The 22,543-nt window shown below is 42.2% G+C and overlaps 1 protein-coding gene and 1 non-coding gene across 4 annotated transcripts in view; one reads left to right on the forward strand and one right to left on the reverse strand.

Annotated features, from left to right (window-relative positions):
• SNX30 (sorting nexin family member 30) overlaps nt 1-22,543 on the forward strand; it is a 106,071-nt gene that overhangs the window by 46,169 nt on the left and 37,359 nt on the right. For all 3 annotated transcript variants that reach the window (XM_034664303.1, XM_034664304.1, XM_034664305.1), the window contains exons 2-4: nt 1,490-1,681; nt 10,582-10,692; nt 22,288-22,446. In XM_034664303.1, coding sequence (XP_034520194.1) covers nt 1,490-1,681; nt 10,582-10,692; nt 22,288-22,446 — 462 coding nt within the window. The remainder of the gene's footprint in view (nt 1-1,489; nt 1,682-10,581; nt 10,693-22,287; nt 22,447-22,543) is intronic.
• On the reverse strand, nt 21,922-22,024 carry LOC117803181. The gene has a single exon (XR_004626875.1). It is a non-coding gene; the product is annotated as a U6 spliceosomal RNA (small nuclear RNA).

Genomic DNA, 22,543 nt, shown 5'->3' on the forward strand with positions numbered 1-22,543 from the left:
CGTTTCCTCTGTGTTCTCTTATCTGGGGGCTAAGTCAAATCCAACCTACATACGACAAGAGAGAATTCAGGGAAGGCATCGCCCCACCCCCAGCCTGTGACCTGATGACCAACAGGTGAAGGATGTTTCCAAGGTCTTTTCCATGGTGTCATGTCACTTTCTTGCCTTATTTCTGTCTTTGCCTCCTGATGAATCTCTGGGGACGTTCAGATGCTTTCACATCTGCTAGACAGAGCCTTGTCTGTTATTAAACCTAAACACCAAGAAAGGTAAGACTGCACCTTTTTGGATATTGTAGGAACATAACTTAACCAAGGGTGCTCCTCCTAAGGCCTAAAGAGAAAGAGTCCATAATTTTAAAATGTTTCTTTCTCTTTCCTTTCTGGCATTTGTACCCCTCCCCCCCTTTTAAAGCTTTTATATTGTGGAGAGATTTACACATAGACAAACGTGTGAACCTGCAAGTCCCAGCTTCAACAGGTATCAACTCTGGGGCATATCTCGTATCATCTATATCCCCGTCTACCTGTACTTCCTTATTTTGAAGCAAATACCACACATCCTATCATTTCATCCACGCATATCTTAGCATATATTCCTAAGAGATGAAGTCTTTGTAAAATCATAATATTTCTATTATCATGCCTGATAATTCCTTGATATCCGCAAATAACTGATCAATATTCACATTTCCCCGAATGTTGCAGAATCTGCTAACACTTTGTTTTAATCAGGATCCACTGCGATTGTTGGTCAGTCTCTCAAGTTGCTTCGCTTCTCTAGGTGCTGCTCTTTTTTTTTTTTTCCTCCTTGCAGTTCATTTATTGAAGAAACTGGGTCTTCGGATCTCTTTAATTTCACACAGTGTGGGTTTCTGTTGATGGCATCCTTACACTATGGTTTGACATCTCCCTCACTCCTCTGTATTTCCTATAAACCGATGTTGTGTCTAGAGATTCGTTCAGGATTCAGATGCAATTTTTTGGCAAGTACACTCTTTAGGCATCGGCGTGAACTTCCTTTTGGAGGGTATACTGTTCACTTGTCTCTTTGTGATGGTTGATTGAGTCTTTAAATGTGCCAAGTATTTAAGACGGTTCAGATCTGTTCCTGTTTACCTGGGCCCAGGTGACGGTCTTGAGAAAGGGGGAGAAAGAGAATGCGCTTGTGGGGTGCACATGGCGTTCTCTGTCGGTGTCTGACTGGGGGAGGGGGCGCCGTTCCGTTCTCTGCCCCCCGGGCTGGGTGCTTCCGGACGCCGCTCCAGTGCTTGCTGGCGTAGAGCACTCCCATGGTTTATTCCCTCAGTCCCAGAAGACCTGTTCGCTTAAGAAACACTTAGTAAGTGGAGGCTCAGTGTCTTCGAACGTTCAGTTTTGTCGGTAGAGGTGTTTCTTGGTTTGGCTACATGAGCCGAGCCACTTCTGCTGATGTTCTCCAGATAACGTGTTTTCGTTTTAATGGTAAGGTGACTCTTTTCCTCTTTCAGGATCTCATTTTGCCCAACGGTGGTACTCCGGCAGGTACTTCCAGTCCCGCTTCTTCATCCTCCCTTCTCAACAGACTTCAGCTGGATGATGACATCGATGGTGAGACCAGAGATCTCTTTGTCACAGTTGACGATCCCAAGAAGCATGTCTGTACGATGGAGACCTACATCACGTATAGGATCACCACCAAAGTAGGTCCCCTCATTATCTTCTGCCCCTGTGGAAGGGTCTGGGTGAGCCGGAGACCTACTGTCATGACGCCTGCCTTCCTTTCTCCCTCTCTTTGTAGGACTCTCTTCACCTTCCTTCCAATGGTGGGTGTGGCTTTTTGAGAGACCGGATGTTTTCAGATTAAAAGGATTCTATGTGAATTTTTTACTTTAAAATGAAGGAGAAATTGTGACTATAGTCCTTCAAATAAAACATTTATTTGTTTTTTAGATTTTATTTTTATTTATTTGACAGCAAGAGAGGGAACACAAGCAGGGGGAGTGGGAGAGGAAGAAGCAGGCTCCCAGCAGAGGAGCCCGTTGTGGGGCTCAATCCCAGGACCCTGGGATCACGCCCTGAGCCAAAGGCAGACGTTTAACGACTAAGCCACCCAGGCGCCCCTCAAATAAAACATTTAATCCCTCTCCTTTCACTTATTTTTGGTCATGATACTATTTAGCATGTTAGTATCATATTGCTATTGAAATTAATGAATCATTGTATCATCCTAAATCTCTGGTGAGACCGTGATTGTAATTTGGCATAATTGGAATGGATCACAGGAGGAGGGGTGTAAGAGAAGGATGGGAATGAAGACTGATTGCCTTTCTGTTCTGTGCCATGTGGGTGGTTAGCAGGGGGCTGAGACTGACACAGTGACCCTCAAAGGTAGATCTTGTAGGTATAATTTTAGAGATGAGGAAATCGAAGAAAAAAATTAAAGGATCATGGATACAAAGTTGGTAACCAGGATTCTAACTTGAATTTTTAGGACTGTCAAGTCCACATTTTTATTTTCAAACCCATACTCTTTAACCTAATTCCACTTATAAAAGAATAACTTTAATGTGTCATTTTTTACTTTTGAAAATTATTTATTAAATTATTAAATTATATTATTAAAACAGCACTACAATTTTAGGTTTTGAGCAGGGTTTCTCATCCTTGGCAGCAATGACTTTTTGGACTGAATAGTTCTTTGTTGTAGGGGGGTGTCCTCTACATTGTAGCGTGTTTAACAGCACCCCCTGCCTCTGTCCCCTAGATGCCAATATTACCCTCCCCCAACCCTCAGTGGAGACAACCAAAACTGTCTCCAGACATTGCCAAATATTCCCTGGGGGACAACGTTACTCCTGGTCGAGAGTCACTGGTCCAGAGGAAAAGCAAAAATATTTATACTCTTAGGAGAAAATAAACATGATCACTTTATATATATTAATATATATGTATACTTCTAACTTGTGTTACTTGATTACCAATTTATTGTATAAGGATATGTTAAAAAAGAAGCCCAAAATGGAGTCACTTGCCCCCCACTACAGCAAACCAAGAATTACAGTTTCAACCTATCCTAGGAGTCATAACTTTATATTTTTGAATAAAGAAAGTGTTTTATTCAGGAAACCATCCTGTTTGTTGGTACTCCGCTCCACCACAAGCCACGTGATGAGGAAGGGTTTACAGATATTTGTAGAAGTGTTAATAGGTTGAGAGCACCTTTGTGGAGGCTATTAAGAGAAACATTTATGATCATCTGTCTCTTCTGCGCCTTTTCCCTTTTTCATTATAGAAGATAACATTTTTTACCATGAAAATTTTAGTAGGTTCTGTACTTGTCTAAATTCTTTGGAGGGAAAAAGCAGAGAATAAAATACACTCAAATTTTGTTTCTTCGTCTTTTATTGGATGACAATGCTATATTTTAAAAATTATGCAAGTATTATAAATACTTAATTGTGAACAATAAAGTAAATGATGATAAAGACCAAATATAAGCCTTCCTTAGCCCTCCTCACTTACGTTGTTCTTGCCAAAAACAACCATTGCTAAAATTTGGTATACGTCCTTCCCGTTCTTTTTTTGTATTTACATATGCACATATATAGTTAAAATATATGAAATTCAGATTTCACTGTAATATTGTTTCCTAACCTTCCGCTCTACAGTATTTTTGAAGTCTTTTCCATGTTCGAATGAATAGAGAGCTTAGTTTTTCGATCTCTGCCCAATTATTTATGCAGTGTTTATACAGTATCTTTTCTCTATGGACATGTAAGCCTTTCTCAGATATTTCTTTGATATTCCTTCCCTGTCCTTTTTGGTTCACTTTTGAAAACTTGTCTATGTACGTGTGCACACGCACGTGCACACACACAATCTCCCCCCATCCCGCTGGCCCCAGGGTGCCTGCTGCTTCCCAGGCGTGCCTAGGCCCTTAGATGTATGTTAGATCCTCAGAGGTCCTAGGTTGATATATGTATTCCCATGAATTCTTTCCACTCCACCCCCCCCAGGCTCAACTTATTTTTTACGCTGTAGTCAGTGAAATGCAAAACCTGTTTTTCTTGAATTTATGCTCTAAACAGCTGAAGGACAAGGTGACTGCCTAGCTGGCACGGCAGTGCTTGCCTGCCTTCACATTTTGCCCCCCTGCTTGATTCCTCTGCCCTGCAGTCGACCTCCCCCACCTCCTGCAATGCTAGTCCTGCAGGACCTCTGTTCCCAGAGTCACAAGCTGACGCACGCGCTCTGCTGTGCCTCTTCTCTTTCCTTCCTTCCTCATTCTTTTCCCTCGGTGTTCTTATTTCGGTCCTTCTTCCTGGGCTTGATATTCTCTAAGTCAGAACTTCTCCACCTTCCAGTCCCCGTGTTCCCTTGGCTGTGACGCCACCGCCTCTTGGTGAACTCGTTGCAGAATTAAGTTTTACTTCTTACTGTCAATTCTATCTCAAACCGGAGTCCTTTTCTTTTCCCGTTGCAGGTAGCGACACCAGGTTTAATATCTTGGAACCTTCTTTCTGAACGTTGCATTAAAGCATAGCTACATACACAGGAACTCAGGGTCTCATACACGGATCTTGCCCCGGGACCTCCACTTCTGCCGTGGTTCTCAAGCAAGGTTAATGGTCACAGGAGGAGGTTGTACAAATACTTTATTACTTGGAGCCTTGACTCTCCTTCCTAATTCAGATTTCTGATGACCAAAGCTGGACAAAGTACAGAGCTGCTTTTGCCTGAGCTAAAATGAACCTATGGCTGAGAGCCAATGTAGGCAAAGCAACGTACCCAAATCTAAGACATGGGTCCCTTTCCTCTCCAATGATGGGGAGCAAGGCCGGCCTTCTCAGGGCAAGTGGATCCTGGCTCTTTTCTCTGCAGGCTCCTAGAAAGTGTCATCATCGTAATAGCTAATTACTGAGCACTTAACCATCTGCTTGTGCTTTTTGGTCATAGAAACCTTTTCTTTTATGTAAGTAATATGTGCTTGTTGTAGAGAAACTAGAAAACTCAAGGAAGCTAAAACAATAAAATAAAAGAACACCAATGAGCTCACCAGCCAGAAATAGTCAGTTATAAATTTCTGAACTATTTATGTCCATTTACAAAAATGAGCATTTTGCACGCTGCCCATTCACTTCATGTGTTGGGCACCTTTCTGTACTAGTAAATGCCAGCAAGCACACCTTTATGTTATCATTTCTTTTCTTTTCTTTTTTTTTTTTTGAAGATTTATTTATTTGAGAGAGAGAGTGAGAGAGCGGGGGTGGGGAGGGGCAGAGGGAGAGAGAGAACCTCAAGCAGACTCCCTACTGAGCGCAGAGCCTGACCCTGCTATCGTTTTCTGAGACTGCACCCGTGTTCTGCTGTATGGACGAGCCATCAACTTATTTTGTGCTAAGTTAATCCTCACATTCAATGAGGGAGGTACTGGTGGTGGTTTTCTTTGCGGATGAGGAAACTGAGACACAGACCTACTAAGAAAGTTACTCCAAGACACACAACTGGTAAGTGGCGGAGCTAGAACTTGAATCCAGCTCTGTCTGTGGCGGTGCTTCCAACAAGGCATGATTTTCAAGAGAGGGATGGCTCTGCCCCACTCCCCCCAGCTCTCTGCTCGGTCTGCTACCTGGCATTTAGGAGCCGTCTTCCTTCTGTCTCTTACCCCATCGCCTTAGTAATCCCAACTGTTCTGCCCCAACTAGCTCCTCTTTTTAGATGCCTCCATGGTCCACGGAGGCTAGACACCACTCAGAGGTCAAGGTTGCGTAAGGATGACAAAGCGAGCATTTAGATTTGACGACAAGAGGGTTATGGATGACTGGTGGGCGCACTCTCCCTGGGCTGGTGGGCAGAAGCCAGTGTGCTGTGGGGTTTGAGTGAGTGAGAAGAAAGACAAGACCTGAGTGTTGGTGGTTTGGCAGTGAAGCGAGAACGGGAGCTGGAGGAAGTGTGGATTTGGGTTGGAGGGGGGACTTGTTGTTTGGTTTGAAGGATGGACGGGACTTGTGTGAGGGTGCAGCGGCCAGCGTTGCTAGAGAAGGAGACAGGAAGGTGAGAGTAGAGAGGAGGATGGAAGGCACCGCCAAGCAGGGGCGAGGAGAGCAGGCTGAGCAGAGGTGGAGGGAGCATGTGGCCTCCGATGGGGGAGGTGTACTTCTTCCATTGCTTCTAGAGGAAGCGGGGACGTTTTTGTTTTGCTTTGTTTTGTTCTTTGTGGCAGGAAGTTGAGGGTTCTGTGCTTCTAGCTGCAGTTTTCTCTAGGAATAGACGATGAAGTCTCTGCGAAGAGATCCCGGGAGGTTTCGAAGTAAGGCTGGGAGGGTTTCACAACTTCTATAGGCTTTGCATTAACCGATGTGGAACATGAGGGAGACAGTTGACGGAGGAAGTATGAGAAGACCGCTGGGCAGTGTGGAGGCTTTTAGTGTGTTTGCCCGCTTTGTCTTTCCTCCGGGAGTGTGCTCACGCACCCGCTGTGCTACAGCAGGAAGTGCACGGTTGCACTTTTTCCAGTCGTGTGGACAGTAGGGAAGGGACGTTGAGGATAGTGGCAAAGCAGAGGCGGAAGTCATGGGTTATGGAATTGATGCTGAATAAGGAAGGGGGTGAAGATAGGAGTGGACAGAACGCCACGGAGCTGTAGGTCCCAAGAGGCTGAAAAACCAGGGGTTTTGGGCAGTGGACGGGTCTGAAATACGGGAGGCGCTGGTTGGAGAGAAGGAGGTCTGACTTTCTGCCCGATGACAGTCTGAGGGGAGGCAATGGGAGTGGAAGGAGAAGCTGCTGGCCCAGAGGTGGGTGTCATGGGTGCGAACACACAGATCTCGAGGGCACCCAGGTCATGGAGAGGCTTTGGAGAGGAAGCCCCTTTGGCACTAGAATCCTCTGGGAATCAGGAACAGGATGGGGTGTCAGTAGATGACAGGTGTGAGAAGGACAGAGATGTAGGTATCTTGACGGCATGAGCCTCGAAAGGGTTTTCACAGGGCCGTGGAGCAGTGGAGGTGAGGACCAATGTGGAACAAGGGGGAGAGCAACAGCGACTCTTGGTCTTGGAGGGCCCGGGGCAGAGCGGGTGAGATGTGGGAAAACGAGCAGCTTTCCACCTGCTGGGCCAGCAGGGAGGCTGTAGTCTCTGGGGAGAGCCGGTGTTCAGACTCTGAACACCTGGGAGAACTACAGGACTTTATTACTTACGGAGTGGGTGTTCTAGAAGGCTTGGTGTGAAGCTCAGACATAGGAAGCCCCAAGGAGCATGAGGAGACCAGAAGCCTCTCTGGTCATTACTCTCAGGTATTCTTTTCAGGTAGCAGTGCTTTGAAGCAGAATGAAATTAGCTGGCTAATATCTGACAAGGGAAGAGGAGGTCCCTTTGCGGGGAAGGGGGCAATCACCCAGACTTCATAGAGTCCAGTTGTAGCCTGGACAGATGGCACTTCTGAGGAAGACCAAACCTCTCCAGAGTGAACTGGTTGTACATTTGAGATTGAATGGGAATTCTCTGGAAGGGCTCCAGGCCACAGTTGCTAGGCGCATAAGCTCCTGGGGAGTGAGAGTTCCTCTGTGATTAAGGTGAGGCCCAATGGACAGGTGCTCTGCAGGCTGATTGATTGCCCTGTGGCTCTGTGCTAGGTCTTTGAAAGTGTTGAATTTACCAAAGAATAAAAATTAAAAAAAAAATTTTTTTAACCGGCAGGGGTGCCTGGATAGTCATAGAATGGTGGCAAAAATGAATATTCTTCGTACAGCTCTTGTGCTCAGTTACCTATTTGTAGATCTGACTTTAGGTGTGTACCCATGACCTTGTGATCTTGTGGGGCATTCTGGATTATGGATCATGGTGTGGAAGGACCCAGAACAAAGCAGTGTAGTGCTTGTCCCTCATTATGGAATTGTGGGTGTATACTTCTCTCTTTTTATTGTTATTAGAAAATAGAGCTTTGCTTTAATTTCCTTGCTCAGTTAGACCCTAAATTTCACAGAGGAAAAATTTACTACAGACTCATAGTTGGCGTTTTATTGGCCTGCATATTTTATGAGTACTGTGAGTCTTATAACTGACTGGATTTCTCTCCAGAAGTTCACAGTAATGTCTGCGGCCCATTTTTAGCAAGTGTGCAGAATTCTACAGTGAGTGTCTTTTGCTAGCCTCGTTCCTGACTCTACTTTTTCTCTCTGTCCTTGTTTTTTCTTGATCTTTCTCACCTACTTCTAATTTATGTCATTTAATCATATTTCATGTATCTTTTTCTAGAACAATTTGTGGTGGAAGTAAGTAAAACAAATATTGGGTCAGAGAGTGTGAGCATCCTTCTGCTTCATGATGATTTTTTTTCTTATTGCTTTCCAACGCATCAAACAAATTGTTGTTTAATCCATTATGTCCATAAAAGAACTTTTAAAAAATAAACATTTTTTATGTGTGACTATGAAAGTATTATATGAGAATGGTAGAAAATTTGAAAATAAGGATGAGTATAAAGAGGACAGTTCTCATGAGTTCTAGATCTTTCCTAACTTTTTATTACCACATTTTTAACACTAATGAAATCATAATGTGTGTGCAATTAATTTCTGGTCTTGCTGTTTTCTCTTAAAAGTATATCGAAGTGTATTTGTTATTAGATGTCTTATGGGGTGCCTGGGTGGCTCAGTTGGTTAAGCGTCTGCTTTCAGCTCAGGCGTCCCTTTCCTGAAGTTTTAAAATAAGTATGTCTAACCTGAATAAGTAGAAGGGGAGAAAGAGCCAATTCCCCCAAAGTAAATTGTTTACAGCAGAAACAAAACTTGTGTTTAATCATACTGTTCTTTGTAGTTACCAAAGATTGATTTCAAAGTTAGGAATGTCACATAAACTATAATTCATGAAATGGATTTGCAAAAGCGTAATAAAGAGAAGTGATCAGTTGATATCATGTAACATTTGGGAAGGCAAAAAGTAGAGCCCTCCGTCAGTACATTTACAATGAAAATGAGTTGCACTCGTCACACATCAAAGTTGACCTTTTGTGGGCGCATCATCTTGACAGGTCCTAAGACCGAGCCTGTTGGGGGGCTGTGTGTGGTTTTGAAGGATGTCCCTTCCAACCCTCTTCTTGCTGTTGAGAAAACCTAGGCTCCAGGAGGCTTAGTGTCTCAGGAATCTGGTAGGTGCTAGGACTGCCCACACACAGGCTGCTTCTCACCCAGCCTCGGGAGGGGTGCCCTTCAAATTTACATCACCCTTATGCACGACAATTCATCAGCAGTGATTTGTTCTTTGAATTTAAGCATTATTCCCCCCCCCCCATTCTATAGTGCTAATTCCTTTGGGGAGTCTTCTAATAAATCACAAATACTTAGGTTGAATGAATTTCCTCACCTGTTCCCACTCATACCCTCTGTCATAGGGGAAGGTTGTGTGCATGGGACTTTGAAAACAGGAGAAGAGATTGAGGAAGAGTTAACTGAGGTTCAGTCTAAGACGGAGTCCTTTAACTTCAAAATTTTGTTCAGACTGTGTGAGCATGGGTTTTGGGGAGGATGAAATCATAATTTTCAATGCCAAAGATGTTCACAGCTTTTTCTTTGATGGATGACTCTTGTTCATACGTTTTTAAGATTTTCTCGGTGTCATGGATTAAAATGGACTTTTGTCCTGAAAGAATAAATTTATAAAATGTAGCTTGAACCATTTTTATTTTGACCTTTCATTTCCGAGAGTTATGACTGTCATATAGTCTGTACCCTTATAGGGAGAAATAGTTTAGCTGAGACACAATTTTAGTTTGGGCAAATTAAATGTGTAAAAATCTTGTTTTTGCATAAATTAATTTCATTTTATTTAACATTCGTTTTCATTATCAAAGTGCTGCAATCACATTTCAGAAAACTTAAATTCAAGAAAAGGGATGACTGATGTAAAACAAATGCTTAAAAAATGGGGGGGAAAAGAAAAAGGATGAGATTAATATTTTCCTGTAATACAATGACATTTTGGTGTTATTTCCTTCTAGATTTTTTTTTCTTATCACTTGAAATACAATGTAGTTCCAAGGTTATGGATTTGGCAGAATATGGCGGAGGAGGCAAATCCTTTTCTGTGTTCATCCCGTCTGGCCGGCTCCTCAATGAGCAGGTGTTCTCTTAACTCTTTTTGCTTGTCTCCCCTCTGCCTATTGGTAAAGCTTGTCAGCATATGTAGCAGAAGGTGGAGACTTAATTTCTTTTGAAAGATACATGGATTGGCATTCAGTAGCAATATCCTCAGTGGAATTATTCTGCTAAAAGAAATCCTCAAAGGTAAGCCTGGAGGAAATGAATCAAATGTTTCTAAACACATTCTGAGGGGTAGTTGAATTCCATTTCCTAAGAGTAGAAAAAAAAAAAAAAAACCCTCAACATTTCCATTCTAGATCCTTGACTTTTGACCTGGGCCCTGGGGGCCTGGACTCATCATTTTATGTTGGTAATTGATGCCTTTTGGCTGGTGTTCTGGTGGAAGGAAAGTGTCTTCTTGCCCAGCGTGGTTACTCAAAGAGAGCTTTTTTCCTTCCTTTCTGCCAAGATATGCTACTAGTCCCTTATGCTCATTTTGTTCCATTCTTCTTATTTGCAGAGTACACGGGTGGAGTTTGACCTTCCAGAATATTCTGTCCGTCGAAGGTACCAGGATTTTGACTGGCTGAGGAACAAACTGGAGGAATCCCAGCCCACTCATCTCATTCCCGTAGGTACTAAGTCATTGCAACTTTTTCCTCTCTTTTCCTGCATCGTCTTTCCTGAGGATGTTCACTCAACTCTCACCCCTAAATTCGGGGCAGAGTCCGCCTGACATTTTATACCACGTCTTCCCATCACATGTACATAAGACATTCTCATGGATACTGTCTAATCTATTTCACCCTTGAGGTTTTGGTTTCTGGTTTGCTATCATCATGTTGGTTTCTTCAGTGGCGAGGGGGTAGCTTTTCACTTTCATTATGACAATTTTTTTGAGGAATGGAGAGTCCTAATTCCTATTTGCTGCCTCTTTCAAGACTGTCTGTTGCACCCTTCTAGACATTGTTCTTGAGGTTTGGGTGGCTGCCGCCAGGTGAAGAACGATGCCTCGCATTTCAACTGGCTGGGCTTTCTTTAGACACGGGTAATTCGGGGAGCAGGAATCTAGTACACAACCCACTCAACCCCAGTTTTTCACTTAAAAAACCAAAAGCCACCTAACTCCCTTTCTTGAAGCAGCATAATATTTATCTATTGCTCATATCTACACATTTAAAAAAACAGAACTAGAACAAATAAAATTTAAAAGACTACTTACACCAACATACATATTGAATGCTTTTCTGACTACTTTTTTTTTCCCCCCAGTAGAAATAATAACCATTTAGACCCCAGATATTTCTTTGGGCTTTGGGGGCATTGGTGCAACTTAGGTCATAAAACTCTTCAGAGGGCTTTATCTTTCAGTAAAAACCTTGGTTGAATAACGTCTTAGCACTTGTCAATCTTCATGTTACGAATGCTTCTCCTGGTGCTTTTCTCCCACGGTTGGAAGAGGCTGCATATATTGTGGTAGAGATGATGGGACTTGCCTGGGACCGCATGCTTTCTCAGGGAAAGAAACTCATCTTTAAACAGTTGGAACTGTTCCTTAAAATAGGATCGTAATTTGGCGAAATTGGCAGCTAGTGAATTTTTTTTTTAAATAGACTTTTTATTTGAGAACAGTTTAGATTTCCAGAATTACTGTGACGATGGTGCAGTGAATTCTCATATACCCCACACCTGGTTTTGCTTGACATTTTACATTAGTGTGGCACATTTGTCACAGTTAATGAGCCAGTAATGATGACTTATGATTGACTAAAAGCCCTTTATTCAGATTTCCTCAGTTTCGCCTAATGTGCTTTTCCTGTTTGAGGAGCCCATCTAGATGTCACCTTCCGTATCTCCTTGGTTGTGATAGTTTCTCAGCCTTTCCTTGTTTTCAATGACTGACAGTTTTGAGGAGTACTCATCAGGCATTTTGTAGAATGTCTCTCAGTTGAGATTTGTCTGATGTTTTTCTCATGATTATATTGGGGTTACATGTTTTGGGAGGAAAAGTGCCATTTTCATCCTGTCATACGAATGGTACATACTGTCAACAGTATTTATCACTGTTGAGGTTAACCTACATCACCTTATTTGATATAGTTCTTGTCGGGTTTCTCCACTGTACAGTTACTCTTTTTTCTCTCCTGTTCCATGCTGTACTGTTTGGAAGGAAGTTTTTCTTTATACTTAGCTCGCACTGTGCATAAGTGGGAATTATGCCCCACCTGCTGGCAGCTAGTGTCTTTGAAGTTGGTTTGACAGCGACACCTGCTGGTCATAATCATGCGTGGACCCTGAAGTCAGAACGGAAAGGGGATGAGAGTCTTCAGAATGTCGGGGAATGATCCAGGGTATTTTTAAGTATGGTTTCCCATGGTCAGGGTAGAAGCAGTGAGTAGGAGGGTATTCGAGAAGCAAGTGGAGACGTAAATTTATTCAATAAATTCTTGGTACAGGTCTGGGGTGGAGAGAGATTTAATATAGGAAAGCATCTCTAACTCAAATATGAAAGTCAAACTGGAAACACTCTTTTTTTTCCTCTTTAGAAGTTATTCTGCAGCAACTTGGCTAGGAAGTGTCTGTCTGTTATTAAGCATTGACTTTGTGTTAGTCTTTATATTAGGCATGGTGAGTACTGTTGGGGAGGTCAGGGGTCATAAGATGGACAACAGACACCTGCCTGGAAGTTTATTTTCAGGTGGAGACCTAGTAGACATGTAACCTAATTATTGTTTATATTTTCATTTCTTTATTTAAAAAAACAGCTTTATTCAGATATAATTCATTCACCGTACAGTTTGCCCATTTACAATATACAAGTCAAGGGCTTTTCGTATATTTAGTATCAGTATTTAGTGTATTAGTATATACTATTTCAGTATATATACTTAGTATATAAGTATTTTAATATATTTAGTATATAGAGTTGTGTGACCATCAGCACAATCAATTTTAGAACCTTTTCTCACCCCCAAAAGAAACCTCCCACTCCTTGTTGCTTCCAAACCTTCTATCTTTTCCAGCGCCTAGCAACCACTAATCTTTCTGTCTCTATAAATTTGCCTATTCTGGACATTTCATATAAAGTAGAGTCCTACACTGTATGGCCTTTTGTGACTGGATTTTTTTTTTCACTTGGCATAATGTGTTCAGGGTTCATCTATGTTGTGGCACTTGTCAGTACTTTCATTTTTCTTGTTAAATAATATTACATTGTATGCATATACCCTTTTTTGGTCTGTCTGCTCACATTTAATGGGTGTTTGAGTTGTTTTCACCTATTGGCTCTTAGGAGTAATGTGACTGTGAGCATCTGCGTGCAAATTTTTGTGTGGTCGTATGTTCTCATTTTTCTCGAGTGTGGATACCTAGGCGTCTCATTGATAGATCATATGTAACTGTTTATTTAACCTTGTGAGAAACTGCCAGGCTGTTTTCCAAAGTGGCTGCATCATTTTACCTTCCCACTGGCGGGGTACGAGGGTTCCAGTTTCTCCACATCTTTACCAACACTGTGATTATCTGCCTCTCTGATTATACCCATCCCAGTGGGTGGGAAGTGCTATCTCATTGTGGGTTCGATTTGCATTTCCCTGACAGCTAATGATGATGAACATTTTTTTATGTGCTTGTTGGCCGTCTGTCATCTTCCTTGGAGAAATATCTCTTCAGATCCTTTACACTGGGTTGTCTTTTTGTTATTAGCTCTTTATATAATCTAAATGCAAATCCCTCACTAGAGATACAACTTGCAAAAAATCTTCTCCAGTTAGTGAGTTGTCTCATTACTTTCTTGATAGCATCTCTTGGAAGTACAAAGGTTTTTAATTTTGATGAAGTCCAATTTATCTTTTTTTTTTTTTCATTGCTTGTACTTAAAGGTGTCCTATTTAAGAAATCATCACCTAGTCCTAGGTCATGAAGATTTACACCTGTGTTTTCTTCTAAAAAAATTTGTTTTGTTTAACATTTTATTTTCACGTAATCTCTACACCCAACATGGGGCTTGAACTCACGACCCCGAGATTAAGACTCGCTCGCTCCACCAACTGAACCAGCCAGGCGCCCCTCTTCTAAAATTTTAATACAGTTTTAGCCCACACATTTCAGCCTTTCATCCATTTTGACTTCATTTTTGAACAGTAAGTTTTCCTTTCTTTAACCAGTGAGGCTGAATGTCTTCCCCTGAACTTATTGGACATCGGCATTTCTTTTATGACTTACCTCTTCATTTTCTCTGTTTTGTTTTGTAAAAACAACATATCTGCAAAGGAAGTTGACCTTTATCTTTTATATTTATTTATTTTTTTAATGATTTTTTTAATTATATTATGTTAATCACCATACAGTACATCCCCGGATTCCGATGTAAAGTTCGATGCTTCATTAGTTGCGTATAACACCCAGTGCACCATGCAATACGTGCCCTCCTTACTACCCATCACCAGTCTATCCCATTCCCCCACCCCCCTCCCCTCTGAAGTCTTCAGTTTGTTTCTCATAGTCCATAGTCTCTCATGTTTCATTCCCCCTTCTGATTACCCCCCTTTTCTTTATCCCTTTCTTCCCCTACCGATCATCCTAGTTCTTATGTTCCATAGATGAGAGAAATCATATGATAATTGTCTTTCTCTGCTTGACTTATTTCACTTAGCATTATCTCCTCCAGTGCCGTCCATGTTGCAGCAAATGTTGAGAATTCGTTCTTTCTGATAGCTGAGTAATATTCCATTGTATATATGGACCACAGCTTCTTAATCCAGTCATCTGTTGAAGGGCATCTCGGCTCCTTCCATGATTTGGCTATTGTGGACAATGCAGCTATGAACATTGGGGTGCATATGGCCCTTCTCTTTACTACGTCTGTATCTTTGGGGTAAACACCCAGTAGTGCAATGGCTGGGTCATAGGGTAGTTCAATTTTTAACTTTTTAAGGGACCTCCACACTGTTTTCCAGAGTGGGCTGTACCAACTTGCATTCCCACCAACAATGTAGGAGGGATCCCCTTTCTCCACATCCTCTCCAACAATTGTTGTTTCATCTTTTGTATTTAAATCAGGCATTTGTTCTGATGTGAGATGGGAGGACTATACTTTTTTCAGGTGGAGAGTTGTTCCAGAACCACTTATGAGTAATCAATCATCTTTACCATCTTTTCTGCATCAGACCGAATCCTGCATTAGACTTGTGCGTCCCTGGACTGCTCCTGAACTTTGGTTCATTGGTCTTTCTAATCTGCTGCCCCTTCTACATGGTTCAAATGACTGTAACTTCACAGAACATTTCAACATCTGGTTGTACAGGTCCCCATCTCCGTCTCCACCTGCCAATATATTTTATTTCCAGAGCTTTTCTAGCAGTTGGCACGTTTTATTTTTCAGGATGAACTTTAGAGTCTTTTGAATTAGTTGGAAAATTTGGGAGAATGAGTTCCCGTTTTGTTTTGTTTGTTTTTTGCCAACTCAAGTCAGCTATGGTTAAAAATGTGTGAGGATTTCAGCTTCTGCTGCTCGTGTTAGGAGTGTGGAGATGACGTGACCCTTTCACCTGGGCTTCATTGGAACCATGTGAAGTCGCAGGTGAAGAGCCAGCCAGACTGTGGTTCCGGGAAGGGACCCACATTCTTTCATTTTCCTCTCTGCATTGGCCATCCTGAGGCCTGTTTCCAGCCCCTGTGGCTTTGCACTTGGCAGCTTCTGGGGCCGTGCTGGGGAAACCCAGCCCCTTACTTCCTTGGCCAACCTTTCCTTTGCCCGAATAGAATCACAAGATGGTCAATATTGCTTGACTTTTCCCTCAGTTCAGTCTTTTCTGCTTTATACCTTTAGCAGATTCTGGCCTGTTTGATATTTTCTGTGTGCTGCAGCATTTTTTTTTTATATTGTTTCATTGCTCTGTAATTTGAAAAGCAGAAATGCTCATTTGTTCTTAAAGTGCCGTCTTACAGCTAGAGGTGTGCTGGACGTGTGTAGTTGTCATCTCATAATGACAACTCACTTCGTCATCAAATAGTGGGAGCCACAAGGACCTCTTCATTATGAGGTGATTTTTGTTTTGTTTTGGTTTTTTCATTTATTTTTTGGCCCAGAGTTTGGTTTTAACACTACTTCTTTTGCTGGGGCCACACCTTGTTACAACGATAGATACGTTTCGTGATTTGATGGGCACAGGTAGAATTTGGAAATGAATCAGATACATTTATTAAACTCTTCAGTGTTTAATTGCACTTGGAAATTTACCGTTTGCCTCAATTTTTGTGAAGGAAGCTTTGTTGGAAGGATGCATTTGTATTTATCATACCCAGTTTGTTTTGGGTAGTGGTAAACTCATTTGGAATTAACAAGAAATTTGTAATGCAACAGCTGTTTTTCTTAATAGGAAATAATCAGTAAAAACTCTTAACTTCATTTCTAGTTGGTTCCTCCTTTTTTTGTACTGTTGAGAAAAGCATATGCGTGCTTTTAGCTTACCCAGTAGGTGAGTTAATAAGTAGTTGAACATTTGTTGACTCTTCAAGTACTTTGAATTAAACCGGGCTTGACGGCTGTTTTTATGGAGGGAAGGTTTTTAATCTTAATGCTCTTTTATTTGTTATTTTTTTCTTAGGAGCAATGTTTTCTGTTTGTTTGATAAGGTTAGGAAAAATAGCTTTCTGTCATGTAGTGGGTGTGTTGCTGAATATTTGTTTAATTGCAGTTTGCAATTAATTGCAAATTAATATTTGTTGAAGAAGCAATTTAAATGCTGACAAGAGGAAGTTGGATCATTTCAAAATTGAGCAACTGAAATCTTTGTGCAGATTTCACACTCCAAAATAGTAGCTCTCCATGACAATCTACAGGAAGTATGCTTTTGTTTCACAGATTGTAAGATCTTTCTTATAAACTATTATGAAATACAATACATATGAAAGTTCTTTACCGAAGTATCAACTTTACAAAAACAGAAGTATTTTATAAGGTTAAACCTTGACATATTTAATAGGTTACTGTAATGCTTTACAAATAGAGTTTTTTTTAAATAAAATTTTTAAAGATTTTATTCATTTATTTGAGAGTGAGTGAACAAGAGAGAGAACACAAGTGGGTAGGGGGCAGAGGGAGAGGGAGAAGCAGAGTCTCTGCTGAGGAGCCCGACGCGGGGCTCCATCCCGGGAATCTAGGATCACGACCTGAGCCAAAGGCAGACGCCTAACTGACTGAGCCACTCCGGTGCCCTGCAAATAGGATTTTCTGTAGGTTCCAACATATACATGCATATACGTATACATGCCTTAAAAAAATGTTTCCATTATGGAAAATGTCAGATGTACAAAGTAGAGTGATTCAGTGCAGTGAACCCCCTCATATACTCACCGCCGAGTTTCAACGTTTATCCCCATGGCCCGTCTTGTTTTATCTCTATCCTATCCACTTCCTCACCTCCATACCAAGTAAGACTTTTTTTTATATATATATAAAGTGATTTAAACGACAGAAGTTTATCACCTTGTAGTTCTGGAGGTCAAAAGTCCAGAACTGGTCTCAGTGGATTAATATCCAGGTGGCAGGGCTGCATTCTTCATAGAGGCTCCAGGGGGGAGCGGGTTCCTTGACTTTTCCAGCTTCTAGAGGCTCCCGCAACCCTTGGCCCATGGCCCCTTCCTCCATCTTCAAAGCCAGCAGCACAGCATCTTCTCTCCTCTCTGACATTTGCTTCCATCACCACAGCTTTTAAAAAAAAAAATTGAGGTAAAATTCTAATAACATAAAACTCGCCATTTTAAGAAGTGTGCAACTCTGTGGCTTTTGGTGCATTCACGGTGTTTTACAGTCCCCGCCACTATGTAATTCCAGAATATTTTCAACCCCCCCCAGAGGAATCCCATACCCATTAAGCAGTCACTTCTCATTCCCCTTTTCCTCAACCCAACTATTATAAATAATGCTACTTACACATGGATTGTACGGGTTTTTGTTTGAACACTTGCTTTCAGTTATTTGGGCTGCGTACCAAGGAATGGAATTCTGGATCCTATGCTAATCTTACACTTAATTTTTTGAGGAGCCGCCAAGCTGTTTTCCACAGAGACTGCACCATTTTACATTCTCACCAACCATGTATGAGGGTTCCAATTTCTCCATGTACTTGCTTCCTTTTTTTTTTTTTCTTTTATAGCCATCCTAGTGGGTGTGAAATGGTATGTATCCCAGAGGGTTTTTAAAAAACATTTTGGCCTCAAAGATGTATGGCAGTTCCACCCTCTGGTCCACTCCCCTTCTGCCTTCTGTTCTCGGTGTTTACAAGGTCATAAAAATAGCTGGGGTGTGTGTGACATCTACCATGTGCTTGGAGCTGTACTGAGCTCCTCACTTGCAACAGCTCAGTTACAGTCCAAAGAGGCACTTGATTTCATCAGCAACCCAGATTCCTATGCATAAAGAAACCACAAGGTAATTATGGAGGTCACGTGGAGAGTAGGCGTGTCCCCTTTAAGGCTCAAAATAGGAAGAAACAAATTTCCAAAGCCATGTACATTTGGGAATAATAGTGCTTAGAAGGAAATTCTGTTTGCAGAAGGATTCACTCCAGGGTTCCTTTAAATAGCAAGCTTCCCTGATTCACTAAACATAAAGTTCAACGTACTAAACCTGAAGAATGAGTAACTATTTCAGGAGATTATCTGTTATGTTAAATGAGGCACACCTAGCCACTTATTTGCTCATTAAGCTTTCCTCCCAAGTCCTATTCAGCACAAGCAAACCGGAGTGTGCTCACCAAGACTCAGGAAATAAAAGCAGGAAAATATCCACTGGATTTGGTCATTAGAAAGCTGGACGCCTGGGTGGCTCAGTCGGTTAAGCGTCTGCCTTCGGCTCGGGTCATGATCTCAGGGTCCTGGAATCAAGCCCCACGATGGGCTTTCTGCTTGGTGGGGAGTCTGCTTCTCTTTCTTCCTCTGCCTGCCTCCCTTACTCTCTCTCTCTCTCAAATGAATAAATAAAATCTTTATTTTTTCAAGTTTTATTTATTTATTTGACAGAGAGAGACTGAGAGAGCAGAAGCAGGGGGAGTGGCAGAGGGAGAGGGAGAAGCAGACTCCCAGCCGAGCAGGGAGCCCGATGCGGGGCTGGATCCCAGGACCCTGGGATCAAGACCTGAGCCGAAGGCAGACACTTAACCCACTGAGCCACCCAGGAGCCCCTGAATAAATAAAATCTTAAAAAAAAAAAAAGCCATCAATCATCTTTAGAAGAATGGTCTGCATTGGGTAGGGATAAGGCAAAGAAATGCAGCATTTAAAGGCAGAACCAAAGACAACTTTGTTTTGGGATGGAGGAAGATTGGGGGTTGAGACATCAATGGACGGAGTGGAAGTGAAGATAAATGATTCTTTCAGAAAGGTTGAATGAGCCCTGAAGGAGAGTGGAGAAGAAGATGTAAGGTCAAGGAATAGTTGGGTTTATTATTTTTGGGTAGAAAGAGAGCCAACTATATTTTTGTAGACTCAGGAACAGAGCCAGGAGAGGAGGAAATGTTGAAGATACAAGGAAAAGAAAGTATAATTAATTGATGACAGCATGTACAGGATAGTGAACTAATGGGTCAAAGACACAGAAGAGTTAGCTTTGTGTTGTGTTGGGGGTGGGGTATGTTGTCCACGGGACCTGAGAAAGGGAGGGGAGATGGGTTTCTGTGGAGGAAGCAAAATGGTTAGGGAATGTTTATGCGATGCCTGTACACCTGGTTCCTGTGTCAGAGAGATGGTAGTCTGCTTAGCATGAAAGGTTGGGGGGTTGAGTGGAGGGTTTAGGGAAAATGGCTGCCTAAGGGAATGGGAGAAGAACTGATCAGAATAAAGAAGTTATCCTAAAGAGCAACCAAACTGTATTAAGACAGATTCCCTGGTGCTTTCGACTGGGCCGGAACAATGGGCTGGAGGGCCCTAGGCATCTGACCCGGTACCCCGTTTCTAATGTTCTCCCCAGGCGTAAGCTCCCCCCGGGTGTCTAAGTTGGACGTGTTATCTCTGCATGGCCCTGTAATTTCATTCCTGACTCTACTCCCCTCTCTTTCTTCATTTCCAAACCTTTCCACTGTGCCCTCTAGAACTCCCCATCTGGTAAAAAGAAACCCGTCAGTTTAGCCTCCTCTCTGCACACTGCCACCATTTCAAGACGTACCTGAACGTGGCTGCCCCTGAAGTTGAGTAGTTCCCGGATCTCTGCCCCTCCTACCACACAGAGCCCCCCAAACTTTTGCTGGGGCTTCCTCGGGGGCAGGAATTGTGTGAAGCACATTCAGCCTGGCAGCTTATTTAATCCTCGTAACAACCCTGAGAGGCTGACCCTGTTGTTAGCTATTTTTCACAAACGAAGAAGAAACTGAGGTGCCAGGAGATTGTAGGATTTGACCGAAGTCAGCTCGGCAGAAGGGGAAGACGAACCCTGGAGTCGTGGAGCCACGGTCTCTCTTCTGGAGATGGAAAACATCCTGACTTTCCAAAGCTCTTCCAAGTGCTTCATTCCAGGGCTCAGTCTCCGAGTCTTTGAAAGGGTTCTAAGTTGGGATTGCTTCTTGATTTCTCCACTCCATATACCTTAGGATTCCACTTCTTCGGGTTGGTGCGGCCCTTGTGTCTGTTTTCATGTGTGCGTGCGTGCACTTGAAGGTTTATAATTTTTTTTTTTTAAAGATTTTATTTATTTATTCAACAGAGACAGAGACAGACAGCGAGAGAGGGAACACAAGCAGGGGGAGTGGGAGAGGAAGAAGCAGGCTCATAGCAGAAGAGCCTGATGTGGGGCTCGATCCCATAACACCGGGATCACGCCCTGAGCCGAAGGCAGACGCCTAACCGCTGTGCCACCCAGGTGCCCCTGAAGGTTTATAATTTAAAGGAAATAAACCGGGGCGCCTGGGTGGCTCAGTCAGAGCATCTCCCTTCAGCTCAGGTCATGATCCCAGGGTCCTGGGATCGAGTCCCGCCTCGGGCTCCCTACTGAGCAGGGGGTCTGCTTCTCCGTCTCCCTCTGCCCCTGCTCCTATGCTCTCTTTCTTTCTCTCTCAAATAAATAAATAACAATCTTTAAAAAAAAAATAAAAGAAGTAGACCTCTTTATTGCCAGAGTATGGGGCTGAAGGAGGTTGTGGACTTAAATCTTGCTCCATCCTCCCCAATACTTGCTCTGTTCTTTGTTTTGCTTTTGTTTCTTTCTTTACTCCCTTATTATGACCATCATGGGTGTGAAGTTATATCTCACTGTGGTTTGGGTTTGTATTTCCCTAGTGACTAATGACGTTGAACGTCTTTTCACGTGCTTGTTGGCCATTTGTGGGTCTTCTTTGGAAAAATATCTACCAATTGTTTGCCCAATTTTTAATGTAAATGTTCTTTTAATATTTCATAACCCAAACATTTTCAAATTGTGTACTAGCAGGTTCTCTCTCTCTCTCTCTCTGGTGGTAGTAATGAGGAAGGCCTTTTAATCAAGCATTTAATCAAGCTACTACGGAAATAGGTCAAAGCTCAAGGATCCCTTAGTGACCAGGTAGTTTTAAATTGCCCGCAATATTGGCTCGAAGCAAATATTACACAGACATTTGTTTGAGTGAGAGGAACAAAGGAAATTACATTTTTAAGAACTTTTGAGTGTAAACCTACATAAAAGATTGGCTTGGAAAAGGTATTTTTTAGATACATGGGTTTGCCCAATATACTTATTTCTCCATTCACCAAGTTCTTTTACCCCTTGAACTGGGAGTAGAATGGAATCTATTTAAATAAATTTTTGTGTGGGTGATCTTGTCTGCCTTCTTTCCTTAGACTGTCTTTCTGGCCCTGACTTTCTCATTATCCCACCTGTGCATGAAGCAACGTACAGATAGCCAGGCTATTGCATTTACTGTCATCCTTGTGCGGGGGTCATGCTAATCCCTGTCTTATTCCAGTTTTAGTGTATGTGCTGCCAAAGGGAGCAATATTGGATTTACTGGGTAAATATGGACTGTTTCCTGTATTCCAGGGACTAGTCTCTAGCATTTTACTTCTTGCATTATGAAACTGAGACGGGTAGCTGTGATTTACTGCATCTGTATGTTTCAGAAAGGTTTATATTGATGACGACATAAGGACCCAACCGAATAAGGAATATGTTCTTGGACAGAATTATTTGCTAGCCTGTGGTTTTTCTTTTCACTGTCTTATCAATTACTTTGAATATTTTTTCTTCCTGTCTTTATAGCCACTTCCTGAGAAGTTTGTGGTGAAAGGCGTTGTGGATCGTTTTTCAGAAGAGTTTGTGGAGACCAGAAGAAAAGCTTTGGATAAATTCCTGAAAAGAATTACAGATCATCCTGTGTTGTCTTTCAATGAACACTTCAATGTTTTCCTTACTGCTAAGGTAAGAACAGAATTTTTCATATTCCTCCCCCAAATTAGCATCTTTCGGGCTCTTTCTCAAAAGCTGCTTTGATCTCTCACAGAGCAGTTTCGTGAAT

This window comes from Ailuropoda melanoleuca, chromosome 7 (genome assembly GCF_002007445.2).
Source record: "Ailuropoda melanoleuca isolate Jingjing chromosome 7, ASM200744v2, whole genome shotgun sequence".
In the NCBI taxonomy this organism is placed as follows: domain Eukaryota; kingdom Metazoa; phylum Chordata; class Mammalia; order Carnivora; family Ursidae; genus Ailuropoda; species Ailuropoda melanoleuca.